General features: G+C 51.0%; 1 protein-coding gene across 2 annotated transcripts in view; it reads right to left on the bottom strand.

The window, feature by feature from the left end:
* Positions 1-10,930, bottom strand: part of LOC142571331 (uncharacterized) — a 134,696-nt gene extending 123,766 nt beyond the window's left edge. For both annotated transcript variants that reach the window (XM_075679600.1, XM_075679601.1), the window contains exon 1: positions 10,822-10,930. In XM_075679600.1, the coding sequence (XP_075535715.1) occupies positions 10,822-10,887 (66 nt within the window). In that variant the 5' untranslated portion in view covers positions 10,888-10,930. The remainder of the gene's footprint in view (positions 1-10,821) is intronic.
* Between the last annotated feature and the right edge of the window lie 3,708 nt (positions 10,931-14,638).

Below are 14,638 nucleotides of genomic sequence, written 5' to 3'. Positions count from 1 at the left end.
AACGGCGTGTTCTTCTTAAGAAGATCTGTCAAAGGCCGAGCAACGTCGGCGAAGTTTTTGACGAAACGGCGAAAGTAAGAGCATAGGCCGACTAAGCAGCGCACGTCAGAAGCAGAACGTGGCACAGGGAAGCTGCGTACGGCGCGAACTTTTTCTGGATCTGGCTGTACACCCGATGCGTCAACGAGGTGTCTCAACATGGTAATCTGACGGCGCCCGAATTGACATTTCGTGGAGTTCAGTTGTAGGCCGGCTTTTTGGAAGAACGCAAGAATTCTAGCAAGTCGGATAACGTGGCTGCCGAACTTGGAAAAAAAACAACAACGTCGTCAAGAAAACAAAGCCAGGTGGTCCATTTGCAGCCTCGCAGAAGAGAGTGTTGCAGGAGCATTTTATGGCGAAAAGGCATGATTTTGAACTGACATAAACCATCAGCTGCGATAAAGGCGGTCTTCTCGCGGTCCATTTCATCAACTGATATCTACCGGTAGCCGGATCGAAGATCAATGGACAAGAAGTATTTAGCTCCGTGCAAGCAGTCTAAAGCGTCATCGCTGCGTGGCAGTGGGTAGATGTCTCTTCGGTTGATCATGTTTAAATGGCGATACTCAATGCAAGAACGCCAGGTACGATAATTTTTTTTTCACAAGGACGACAGGCGAAGCCCAAGGGCTGGCTGATGGCTCGATGACCCCTGTGCGGAGCATTTTGTCCACTTCTGATTGGATGACTCCACGTTTAGCATGTGACACACGATAGGGACGCCGACGAGTAGGACTCGTGTCTCCAGTGTTGATATGGTGGTGAACAACAGAGGTTTGTCCTAAAGGCTTGTCGCCGAAATCAAAGATGTCAAGGCACGATTTGAGGAGGAGACGTATGTCCGTGGCCTGTGCAAAGGTCAGGTCAGGTGCAATCATCTTAGCGAAGTCATCCGTTAGAGAACCATAGCTGTGAACAGCAATTGGTGCTACGAAGCCGCTCTCGGCATTCAGACTTTCAATGTCAAATTCGGAAGTATCAGAAACGCTGGCCAAGAACATGCCGGCGGGAAGCACTTGAGGGCACAGGCTGAAATTCAGAAGGGGAAGAACGACGCCGTTATTAGTAATCGTCACCAGCGTATGCGGAAGAGCAACATTCTTGTTCAAATGCACATCGATGATGGGGCGAAGGACATATTCACCGTCAGGAATCTGTGGCTGCGCGGTCAAAGCGACGTAAATGACTGCCTCAGGTGACAGACGCACATCTTGAAGCAAACAGAAGTGCGGTGGAGCGGTGCTTGGAGTATTGGCGACTTGAGGGAGTTCAAGCTGAAGAACGCCGGTTGCGCAGTCGATGAGAGCGGATTGATGGGATAAAAAGTCCTATCCAAGAAATACATCGTGAGGGTAGTTGTCGATGACAGCAAAGAGAACAGCAGTAGGGCGGCCGGCTATACTTATACGCGCAGTACACATTCCAAGAACAACCAGCACGCCGCCGTCGGTCACACGAAGCACTCGGGCGGGGGTGAGGACCTACTTTAAACGTCTACGTAGGCTAGCACTTATCGACACTTGGACAGGGACGCCGTCTATTTTAACGTCAATTACACGTCTTTTGTGGGCACAGACAGAGGATTTGCTGCAGTAGTAGGCAATGCAGCAGCGCCTGCGAGGGCTGTATTTCTTAGTTTTCCGAAAGGGTGCGGCCAAAAGCCACAGGGGACGAAAGGCGACGTTGCTGCGGCGAACGGGAAAATGGGCGACACGTTTGCCGTAAACGAGACTAGTGTCCGCGCGGCGATGGTGAGCGACTATACCACGTGTTGCTAGCGGAGTTGTCGACGCTCTTAGACTTGGCGGCGGGCGACACATTGCGGGCACTTCCATTAAAACGGCTCAGGTTGGTCGGCGTGCGAGGTTCTGAGGGCAACGAGTTGCGACAGTATCTAGCAACATGACCAATGCGGCGACAGGTGAAACATTTCGGCTGGTCGTCCGCGGTTCTCGAGTGAGTCGGGTTGCGATAACGCGGAGAGAAGCGTCGGGGTGTAGCGAAAATAGTAGAAGGGCGTCCGTTGGCTCTGGGATGGGCGACAGCACACACAGAATGTAGGCCAATGCTTCCAAGTTCCTGTCGAACGATGGCTAGCACGAGGGGAACTAAAAAAGGGGTAGCATCAGGGCTACGCGAACAGAAAGCTGCGGGCGCCATCACGTCCAGTTCACGTCAAACGATTCGCACCACGTCCTCTGATGGCGACGCATGTTGCTGTGCGGGCTGATCGTCACACGGCGACGTTGCGACAGTATTGAGAAGTCTGATTAATGGTTGCAGGACGCGTCGGCTTTTGGCCTGCTCGAACTGTCGGCACTCTTTGATGATAGCATCAACTGTAGAGCAGCTTTTGCACATGAGCAGATTAAAGGCGTTGTCACCAATTACCTTGAGCACATGCCCTACCTTTTTAGGTACTGTCATGTCGTGATCGGCTTTACGACAAAGCACCAGCACGTCCTGGATTTACTAAACATAGGACTCTGTGGGGGACTGGGCACGGGACGCCAGTTCCTGCTTTTGCGGTAACTTTACGGCCGGCTGGTTTGCTAAACAACTCTGTTAACTTCTCTTTGCAATGGTCCCAGCTGGTCAGCTCCTCTTTATTGCACGCGTCTCAAGAACTGCTTTCTTACGCACACTCAACTGAGAAGCTAGAGACAATTCGAGACGCCGGAGCTGTCTCCCAGGCCGCGTTTGAATATTACGGTGACGAAGGAGCGCGGAAAGTGCAACGCCGTAAGAACAACCAAACGCGGCCCGAGAAGGAAACACCGCCAGAAACTTTCGTGCTAGTCGTGAAACCACGGGTAAACGTGGCGCTCACGACTGTACCAGGCAAGGACCGCGATCGGAACTTCGCGATGGCCACACCCGCTGCCGTCAACATCAAGCCTTTGACGTACACGTTGCAAACAGCATCTAACACCATAAGATTGCTCGTTCACGACAAAAGGCAAGCAGACGGGCTTCTCAAGCTTTCATACCTAGATGTGAAAAACGGACTGATACCAGTACAGGTGTATCAGGCACCCGGACGAGACATGTGTCGAGGCGTCATATACAACGTTGACTGCAATGAAACAAAGGCTGAACACCGGGCAGCCTTGACCTGTGAGCACCGACGTATCATTGACGCGCGCCCAATGGGAAAGCGTGGGACATGTCTACTCACATTTGAAGGACGCCACCCCCCTAACACAGTCGTGTATTACGGCTGCATCACCCGAGTTTCAATTTACGAACCTAAAAGCATCGTGTGTAGTCGTTGTCATAGCTTTGGTCACAAAAACTATGTCTGCCCGCACGAAGCGGTATGTCCTACATGCGGCAAGGCACACGAAGGTAGCACTACTGGCGATGAATGCAAACAGACGACGCCCAGGTGCCGCAACTGTGAAGAAAAAGGTCACACAGCGACTGACCCGAAGTGTCCAGCTAAACTGAAGTCCGACGCAAAAATTGCTAAGAAACTCCGCTCAAGGCCCCGCTCTCGTCGTAGAAGGCACGGCGCAAACCGATCGAAAAGCCGCACTAGAGCTGTGCAGTCCCATGACGCCAAATCGACGCAGCACCAACTTGAGTGTGAAAGCATCTCAACGCAGCCACGTACCATAAAGGAAGCAGTGAACGAGATTGTTTCAAAGAACTGCGCACAACCAACAGCGGGAGGAAACGGCTGCAACCTCAACTACGCAGCAGCGCTCAAGCGAACTCAACCAAGTGGAGACGAACCGGCGAACCCTTCACCTTATACCACACCTATGCTACCTTCACCGTCGCAGCTGGTTGATACATCGGAAGACAGTCTAGAAGCTGAGATTGCAGAACTCGCACGACAGAACGCCGAACTGTTGCGGAAACTAGAAAAGAAAGAAAAAAGGCATGCAGCACTGCTAGAACGTGTTCGTGCCAAGCGACAGCAGCAGCCATGCAATCCGAAGGAGCTCACTGAAATGCAAGAAACAGCCTCTATTACCACACAGCAGACAGACCTGGATCTGCTGGTACAACAACTTTTCCATCCTCTCCTCCAAGTGCCGCAGAAGCACTTCTAACGACAGTATGGCGTGCTCCAACAGCTCTTCGCCTCGCGTCAATAGCCACCCGGCTTCGCGTACAGCCATCGATAGTCCCCCTCCACACATTTTACAGCGCAATTACTGGGGGCTCGGCACCTGTGCGACAGAACTGACCCAGTTGTTTGACAGTGTCGGACGCTCCCTTGCACTTTTACTTCAGGAGACTAATGGCACAGATCGGGCACTACGACAGTTCAATGGTTGTTACCAACCGTCAATAGAGCATAGAAACAGGGAACGACACCGAAACCCGCAGCACAATCGTATCACCAGTGCAGCCGACGAATTTGTAATACGGAGACAAGCGGCTGTCTTTGTCCGCACACACATTCCGCAAACGCAGGTTGACGCTTTTCAGTACTCGACTGCCGTGCAGGAGGTGGTTGCTGTCCGTTGCATGATTGCAAAGCGAAATGCAGTCCTGGTATCGGTATTCATGCGCCCTGAAGTTAGCTCCCGTACACGCGGTTCATTCACGTGGATTCGCGCTTTGCTCAGACGTTACCCAAACGACGAATTCCTGATAGGTGGCGATTTCAACGCCAAGCATCCACAGTGGGGCTACGGCTATCACACGCCCTGTGGAATGGCACTCGTAGATGCCACGAAGTCAGTTGACTTTGTGCTCGCAAATGACACCGACTACCTCATCCGCGCCGCCCTGCATAGTGGACAGCGTAACGCGACCCAGGATCTGACGTTGTCCACACCAGCCTACGTGAAAGACTGGCGATGCGATCCGGACACCTGGGGCAGCGACCACTATCCACTGCGGATTACTTTGAACGCGGGACGAAAGCTTGCGGCCGGGCGCACTGTGCGCACGATCAGATGGGATGCTTACAGAAGAGCATTTGCGGAGCAGCCCAAGAGTGCATCCGTACGAGAGCGCGCGTCACGCGCCCTGCGCAAGGCCGCTACTGAGACTGAGGTGAGAGCTGATGCTCGGGCGCCGGACATACATATGCTAAACGTCTGCGATGCGCGCAAGCGAGCACAGTTGACGTACGAAGGACCGTGTGCGACTTAGACGTCACACTGCCATCGCTGGAAGATACGGCAAGCGCCTCTATCGGGAACGTTGGAGCCAGACTTCTCATCATTCAACGAAAGAACTGGCCTCCATAAGGTGCGGCACACGTTCAAGGCTATGACAGGTCAGCGTAAAACACGCAGCGCTATTTAAAACGTCTTACTCAAAACTAGCCAGTCAATCAGCCAACTCCAAGATGATGCCGCGAACTCGTTTTTTCCCCAACCATCGACGCCCCCGAACGTCGACATTTACCGGAAAACGCCGCCAGTGACCCATGAATGCATCCAGGCCCCATTCTCACTCTCCGAGCTCGAACAGGCACTTTCTTCCATCAACGCGCGAAGCGCCAGGCTATGAAGGCGTGACGTGGGCGGCTGAGGAATCTGGAAGAATACGCAGTGTGGATGAACGGTGAAATCCCAGCAGGATGGAAGCATTCGATAGTCGCACCCATACCGAAACAAAACAAACAGCCACATGTACTGTCCAACATGCGCCCTGTATCTCTCACACTTACTACGTGTAAGCTGGCGGAGCGAATGACCTTGACACGCATATCTCACTTTCTAGAAACAGAGGGTCGCTTTCACCCAGCACAGGCAGGGTTTAGACCAAACGTTGGCACTCGTGACAGCCTCCTACTTGTGAGGGAAGGTGTACTGCGTCGAAAGACAGTCGGTCGCGCAAAGCGACACCCGAGCATCCTTGTGGCGGTGGACACCCGTAAAGCTTTTGACACTGTGACGCATGAGGCAATCATCGAGGCAGCTGAGAAGCACGGAATCACAGGCCGCCCCCTCAACTTTGTGCGTACCGTCCTTCAAGATGGCGCTTTTTCCATACGGGTAGACGAAGACGTCCGGAAAGTTTACCCAAACATAGTGGGAGTCCCACAAGGCTCCATACTATCCCCCTCCTCTTTAATTTGACTATGATAGGCCTGGCTGAGCGACTGGAGGCTATTTCCGAACTGGGCTTTACAATTTACGCAGATGACATCAGGTTATGGACTGCATCACGACCAATTGATCAGCAGCAGGAGACACTGCAGGCGGCACTTGACGTGATTGACCACTACCTGCCAGAAACTGGCATACGGCCATCTCCAGAGAAGGCAACCTATGTGGTGATCCGATGTTCAACGCAGGATGAAGCAGCCCTCACGCTCACTATCGCAGGAGAAACGCTGCAGCGAGCGGAAAAAGCAGTGCGCGTTCTCGGGATACCTATTGACCACACAGGCACAGCGGATGCGTGGCTCGCAGACCTTCGTCGGACATGGCACAACACTATGCACCTCATACAACGAATCTGTTTCCGCATGGGTGGTGCTGGTACCGACTTATGCCGAAAGTTTGTTAGTGCTTTGCTGACATCCCGAGCGATACACGGAGCGCGCTGTTATGACCTGCTTGCGCGCCACTGGACACAGCTAGAGGTACTCCACAGATCAGCTCTCCGTGTTATCACTGGGCTCCCGAAACACACACGTGTCGAGGAGCTACATCCCTATTGTTAGATACGGGACCTTTTCCTGAGCCTCCTTCGAGTTTACAAGACCCACATCGAATCGCGCCACTAATTAAGCAGCGCAGAAGCACATCTACCCCGTTCCCGAAGCGCGGCACGTGCAAACGAATTGGCGTCCCCCACCTCGTGCGCCGCAGGTGGAGCTATTCACTGCTTGACTATTCACGAAAGTGTAGCGGGAGCCTGGCACGGTTCCAGGTAACGCACGTCCCGAGCAAAGCTGCTTTGCAGCACTGAAACGTCGCCCCCTTCCGCCTATTGTGACGGCGCTTGCAAGCCAGCAAGGCAATACCGCAGAGAGAAGCAAGCCCCCGGACAATTGGGGCCCAAGGAGCGACCCTGTGTGCCGGGTGTGACACAATCGCACGGGCGCCTACCATTGGCCGAAAATGACGCCACCTGAGCGGGCTCACCGATTGGCCGAACGGGACGTGACATCGAGACACCGAAAGTGTTATAAGCCAGAGACCGGCAGTAGCAAGAGAGCATCCCTTCATTCATCTCTTTCGAGCTTCTTGCCACGGGCCGCAGCGTCCGAGTTGCTGCCGGCCCGTAATGACTTTTATGACTGTTAATTTCTTTGTACTCTCACTGTAAATAGTGTAACTAAACCTCCAGTTTTCATCCTGACGTCATCCTCTACCTCGGCCAACTCGCGCACCCAATGGCAAGGTCCAAAAATCTGGGGGACAGCAATTGGGATTGTCCTCCAGATCCAACAACTGGTGGCAGCGCTAGGGATGAACCTCCGTCCAGAGAGATCCAACACTATGCGAAGTTGCCTACCCTCCGTGCAACCATCGAAGCATGGAAGGCAGGACACGAGGAACGCCTGAAGCACACCAGACAAGGCAGGACTCTACTGGCCTACATGGAAAAGGATATATCAACTTTGCCACAACTACCATCCGACACCTCACCGTGGGTTGACATTGCTGTCGTCGACACTACACCAACGCCCCGAAACATGGGCGCCCAACATGCGCACCGCCGGTAAGCATTCGCTGCGCGTCATGTGCAGACATTGGCAGACGCACCGCCAAGTCACGGACAAGTGTACACTGACGCAGCTTTCGACCCACGCACCAGCGAGGGAGCCGTCGCCTACCACGTACTGGGTTCTTATGAGACACATTCTACCTTTACAACTGCTGATGCCGACGACCCAACGGAACTTGAACTCCGCGCAATAGTCTGGGCATTACATAGGGTTTCAAGCACCACGCAAGCAAAACACATCGATATATACAGCGACTCTCAGTATGCGCTACATGCCTGCGCGTCGTGCCAGACAGCATCATCGGAAGTACTCCTAGTTAAGCAGGCCTTCTGGCGTGCAGATGCCCTCGGGGTAACTACAACACTTCATTGGATCCCTTGTCACCAGGGCATCGAGGGAAATGAGAGAGCCCACGAGGCGGCGCGCGCTCTTCTTTCCAACCGTGTCGTCTCCCGGGATCCTTCCAAAACCCTCACAACCAGCACAAGAAGTACGACAAATGGAGCCCCGTATGACCAAGACAGAGCTCTGAGAGCAGCAGCCAACCGACGCAAAAGGGAACACCGTGCGAGTGTGCCCTCAGACCCAGACCCACTTCCAGCGGGTGTTCCCAGGTCGGGGCAGGCGCTGCTGCATAGGCTCCGTTCCGGCATCGTCCTCGCACCGGATGTGCTGGAGCAGTGGCGGCAGTACCGGCCACGCCGGGAAAGGCACCCTCCATCTCCGTCTCCCAACTCCCTTCCAACGCAGGAACCCGGCCCTCCCATAGCCTCCGCGGACCAAGAAGCACTCCAGGCGCCACACAGGTGCCCTGAATGCGACATGGCCACGCGGTCATCCGCAGCCCATCTTTTTTCGGAGTGCCAGCGAGACGCTCAGCAGAGGGACCCCCACCTAAGGGCGGTGCGAGTGTCGTCCTACGAGGAGTGGATTAGAACGGCAACTGGTTCGATAGATTCCGACAGCGTCATTCTGGACTTACTCTTGGCTTTCGCCAAGGACGCGCAGCTTTTAGGACGGCTCTGAATACGCCTCCCCTCTCCTCTTCCTATTCCCCATTATAAGCCTTCGAGCCATCCCTTAATAAATACATTTGTCATCATCATCATGGTTTTCGTACCCCACCTTTGCCGTGCCTCTTAGGTAGAACAACAGGTTAGCTAGGATAAGCGTAGGGCCCTATCTGTTTATTCCACTCACACGTTCGTACATAGCCAGCCACTCTTCAACGTCGGCCACATCAATCCCGCAGAAAGTTCCGGGATCGTTTGGTTGCCCAATCACAACCGAAGGGGACAGCGACGTAGCGAGCGATGGTGACGTTGGAGGCGGCAACGACGTTGGTCCCGAGTGCTCACCGTCATTCATGGTGAGAATGGTGATGCGACGTCCACTGCGGAGCTCCGTTTCCAGCCGTGGTACCCAGCACCTCGACCAATATTTTACGGGGATGCTGGGAGTATAAGACTGTATTTACAATGTATATACAAGCCGAGGCAATCGGGTTAAGATGGCTGACTTGTAACACCAGGCAGCAGCCAGCGTCTCACTATCTTCTTCTTCCTTTCTCTTTTTTTTGCTTCCGTAAGAATAACCTTTAAACTAACAGTTTGAACAGAAAGTCTGATACGCATATGCCTGAAATTGCACTGCTGTGATGTTGCTATTAATCGATAACGCAAAAATTTATGAAGAACCAACCCCGCTTATTATTCAAGAATACGTTGAGCATGCATAGGGAGTTGTGTTGTTTGCGGCACTATGTTGCACTCTTTTATGGGGAGTTATGTTACCGGTACTTCTAGCGCCACTTCGTCAAGCAACGCGTTCGGAACCACGTGCAGCACCTGCCCCGCCCCCTATCGCAGACGCTGCGACCAGAGGCGCAGCCTCTCAACGACAGCGTCTGAAAGCGCTAGCTGTCACGAGGGAAGAATGCGAGAACTCTCTCCTTACCACCATGCTACCACGCGGTGCTGAACTGTGCTAACCTACCAGCAGCAACACCATACTGCGCCAGGGCGCAGTTTCCCTCAGTCGCGCAGGCTATATCTTGAAAGCGGTCTTGGAAGCCACAGTTGAGGTGGCCTGAAGGCTTGTAGCTTTGCATTCGCTGTGTTGGCACCGCTTAGTTTGTGTTGAAGCGATAAACAGCACGAAGGTCACTTCACTTGCTGCTACATATGCCGCGGCTGTGCGAGCCCTGTCTTGTTGAATGCGATCTGCGATGCGGACAGGGTAGGCGTCTATGCACTCCGAGTGCTGATTGCGTCGTGTGCGCTTAAGCACCCACACGCTTGTGCATCATGCGCGTGCACGAAGTGAAACGTCGCTCTTCTTTTTTGGGTTTGTTTGTCGGTGCTGTTTTCCATTGCCGTAATAATGTGTCCCTGGTTGTTTCTATGTGCTGTACGTGCTGTTTCCCGAGTGGTCGTTACTCAGTTTTCTGGCAAATATCAGTGTTAGTTGCTTTCTCACTGTTGTTTTACGGGGTATACTCATATTTCTTTCCTTAATATAGTAATCTCAATGCAGCGGCAAAAATCACGAGACAGGACGCATTCGAAGTACGAGCCTAATCGAAGAGAAAACAGCGAAGAATAGGAACCAAAAGTGAACAGAGCTGAACTTTTTGACTATATACGTCAAACCATATGCATTTCCGTAGATACTCGGCGCACATTCAGTGGGCGTGAGACTAGTTTGGTATGTGTGCACGAACACCACGTGCCGCATGTGCTGTGATATGAGCTCAGCCCTCCCTCGTTCCTGTTCATTTCCTTCCTATATCATGCTGGCTTTCTCCTGTACCACCATTGAGCAACGTGCAGTTATCGCTTACTATGTAGAAATCACCATGTCGCAACTTAACTTTGCTTATAAGGAGCACACAGATAGAAAAAAAAGTTATATATTTTTTAACCGCAATACAAGATGTTATGTGCTTGTTCGGGTGATTAGACCCGCTTGCAGGCGCAGCCGTTAAGCCGTCGCTTCCATAAGGGGGGCACGCGTTGCGCGCGTATGAACCGGTCCCGGCTCTCTGGAGGAGCACCGTTCGTGTAACGAGATTTTAACGAGAAGGAAGCCGCTTGCGGAGGAATTGATGCTGTGGGACCACGGCTTACCGGCTCCTTAATGCTCTGTTGAGGTGTAGGCGGAAGCACGAAGCCTGTCTCTTGAAATTTGACCATCGCTGCGCACGGAGGAGGAGGCTTAAAATCACAACATAAGGACATGTCGTCAACCGCAAATATGCAAACGAAGAACGGGTGTCGAAAAGCTGGATTTTCTTAAAAGCACCATTGTTCTGCCCACAAGAGATGGATGACAAAACTGAATACGCAGAATCCGCACGGTGATACCTAAATGAAATTGTTTTTGCTGTTAGTTCGCTCTGGAGACTGAAAGAAAGAAAGAAAGAAAGAAAGAAAGAAAGAAAAGAAAAGAAAAGAAATGGGGGAAACAGGGAAAGAAAAGAAAACTTCGCTTTGTGTATCTGTTTTCACGTGATTCAAATTTCCCTGTACTGCTTTACTTAGTTTTCCATGACCGCAACGCACAAGACGCTTGTTAAATATTTCTTTGGTCATTCTTTCTTTATTTTCTTGCGTCTGTGGTTCTTGTGCAACGACACCGAACGTTAGGAAAAATGGAAGAGCTCAACGTGCAAGAGAGACGAAGGCGCTGCACGACGAGGCGGCAACGAGGGTCGTGCTGACCAGAGCCCATGGGCGATCACAGGCATGACCAGCTGCGTCAAATTAATTGGATCCTTTTCGGTCGGTAAGCGGTTTTTACTTTCCCGTGTATTAAAAACATTTCAGGTAACAGAAGGCTGGTATCAAACTTCGTTTAACGCTTTTTTCCTCGAAACTAATTGAACGTGAAGGCTCACAGAAGCACGTCGCACAACGATCTGCCATATTTTCCATAATTGCAGCCATTATATTAACGTAGGAAAGCCAACAGTTCACTCGAGTAACAAAAGTTCCCTGTAGTAAGCAAGTGGTAAAGGAAACGCAAGTGCATAATGACCCTTCATTCGATCTGCAATACAACCTTTCTGCAATCAACGCGACGCTGTGTTAAAGTTTTCACTTCACTTAAATTTTTCACTTCCATCGAAAATATAAATTTTCACTGACGTTTTCAGTGACTGAGTCAAAGCACGCAAACTTCTTCTGCAGAGAAGAATTATGCAGATTCCGCTCGAATTTTAGGATGCGTGTGAAACGCAGCTTTTCTGAAGCGATTAGTGAAGCGGTGCAAGTTTTCCCGTTTCACTGCTGCGTCATTGGCTGAAAGGAAACTGACGAACCCGTGCCATCCAATGTGACGTACTCGTCGCTCATCTGAAAGAGCTGGTTTTGCGTTGGTCTAATGGTTAGAGCTGCTGTTCTGGGAGATTCAATCGAGCACGTGGTACAACTTTTGATGAGCTGTTAGGCAAGACAGCAGGTCCGGCAGGGCTCGCTCTCAAGCAGTAATCACTTGGTGGCTGCATCGGGAACGCGGTGCTGCTGAGAGTGTAAGGACACTAGGGTACAGGCCTGCGGTGTACGACGCTCGACGAATGTTTATACCCCGGCGGTTGTGCGTCTAAACGTGATCAGGCTCATCGCGCTCTTACTTTTCTAGAGTTAACTAACTTAGGTGCACGTTTGTAGCGTCGAAACTATTCTTTTCAACATTCTGTAGTAGCGTGACCTTCAGTGACCAGCCCTACTGTGTGTGATCAGTACAGTTTTCTACTTTAGTCTTTAGAGTTCTTCTGTTGCTCTTCCTTTCCTCTTTCCTCTCCTTCTTCCTATCTTCCATTTCTGTGTTGCTGTCCCTCCCTTCTGAAGAGTAGGCAGGCGTTGTGCCCCTTCCGGTGGCAGTTGCCAGCCTGCTTCTCGCTTTCCCTTTCGTGTTAATTGTGTATATGTGTTCAAAACAAATAATAATAATAATAATAATAAATGGGCGTAACCCAAAAACACAAGTGACATATATTACCGCATTACAAAGCTTACATGCTCAACTTGTAACATGGCTAGTGGGATTCCTACGATCTAATCTTGTAATCGTGCTCGACGCCCATTCGTAGTGAACTGTCATAAGGAGTGGGCGCGAATCGGCATTCCTTTGTCTTGCTGCCAGAATCTCTTCACGCCATTTCTAGACCCTACCCGTCGAGTGTGGGGCTGCCATAGCCGAGCAATCGTCAAACTTCTGCAACAAATTGCACTGCTGTGAGCCTTATAATTCGTGATGAGCAGAGGTCTGAGCTTAAGGGATTCTACGGCAGAGTGAGCTCTCTCAAACGCGATCGCTCCCGCTCGGACTCGCCCGGCAGCTATAGAGTAGCATGTCAGGCGAGCAGCTAGGCTAACATCTACGGCATATGGTTCATCTGTTCCGCTCGGACCGACAAACGTCCTGGCAAACTACGCCTCTCTGAACGCCAAGCGAGGGCCTAAATTACCTCCAGTGGCTTCATGCGCGGCGCAACAACAGTGCCATGTGTACGCGCGACCACTGCGCAATCGACAAGTGGCTCTTTTCGTCTACATAACCATAACAAAGTAAGGCGCGTGGGTAGTACCGTCGCAAACATACAAGTGATCTTAGTGTTACATATTTTCGTAACACTTGTTTCATGTGGTTTTAGGAAACGACGACCTATGCTGACCGACATAAAAGACGTTTCACATCAAACTACAGAGAGCTTTCTATTTTCTAAGATGCACATCCTGGAGCTGAGCAGCGCACTCTGGTGTTGGCCTAGCCGCGTTCAGACAGGATGCTTCAATACGAGCCTGATCCACTACGCTGCGGGGAAACACAGTATGTTCTCAGAACTTACGCGACCTAAAAGTTTAGAGCTAGAATGTGCACTACATAGGTTTGGTGCCTTTTCAGCATGGTAAGTTCTGGCTTCTGGCAGGCTGACCTTACTGCAGTATACCACGAGACACAGATGCTGCGGTTGAAAATCAACTGAGGTTTAAGTTTATTGAAATTCGTATTAGATTTACGCAAATACATACGTATTTTATCTTATTTAAGTCATAACCATAAAGTGCCGGTGCGCGGATGGTTATGCAGTGTAGTGGTTCACTTGTGCATCCATTCGATATTCTCTTCTCAGCCTTTCCAGTTTGCAGACCTGGCTTTTAGTTTTATGGGAATAGGCTATCTACAAGAATAACGTCTCTTACCTTGGTTTGATGAAGAACAAAGGGCTTATTAATATCGCCAAATACTTAGAAAATCTCCCTCTAAAACATTTGTGAGTACGATTTAAAAATAAGTCATCATGCAGAAAGAAAAACAAAAGAGATAGTACTTGTCATGATGATGTCTTGGTTCCTGAAAAACAAAAGTTGCATTTTCTTGCCGCCTTGTGTAGTTTATTTTTCTCAACAGTGGAATCACAGGAGTAGGACACGAACAGCGTGCTACCTCGTTGGATGTTCGTGTCTATAGGTCGGCAGCCCACGCTACAGAGCGTGATCGTCAGGATATCAAAATCTTTCGAACTCTATCAATAGCAGGAAAAGAACAGTGCGTAGTTTCTGTGATTAACCGCGTCAGTCGAGATTATAGGGACCTTCTTTGATAGACGCTGATTGATCGTTCTTCATCATCATCATCATCAGCCTGGTTACGCCCACTGCAGGACAAAGGCCTCTCCCATACTTCTCCAACAACCCCGGTCATGTACTAGTTGTGGCCATGCCATGCCTGCAAACTTCTTAATCTCATCCGCCCACCTAACTTTCTGCCGCCCCCTGCTACGCTTCCCTTCCCTTGGGATCCAGTCCGTAACCCTTAATGACCATCGGTTATCTTCCCTCCTCATTATATGTCCTGCCCATGCCCATTTCTTTTTCTTGATTTTAACTAAGATGTCATTAACTCGCGTTTGTTCCCTCACCCAATCTGCTCTTTTCTTAT

Source organism: Dermacentor variabilis, chromosome 2 (assembly GCF_050947875.1).
Source record: "Dermacentor variabilis isolate Ectoservices chromosome 2, ASM5094787v1, whole genome shotgun sequence".
Lineage (NCBI taxonomy): Eukaryota > Metazoa > Arthropoda > Arachnida > Ixodida > Ixodidae > Dermacentor > Dermacentor variabilis.
The sequence above is the reverse complement of the archived record's forward strand: the minus strand, read 5'-3'. Positions and strand labels throughout refer to the sequence as shown.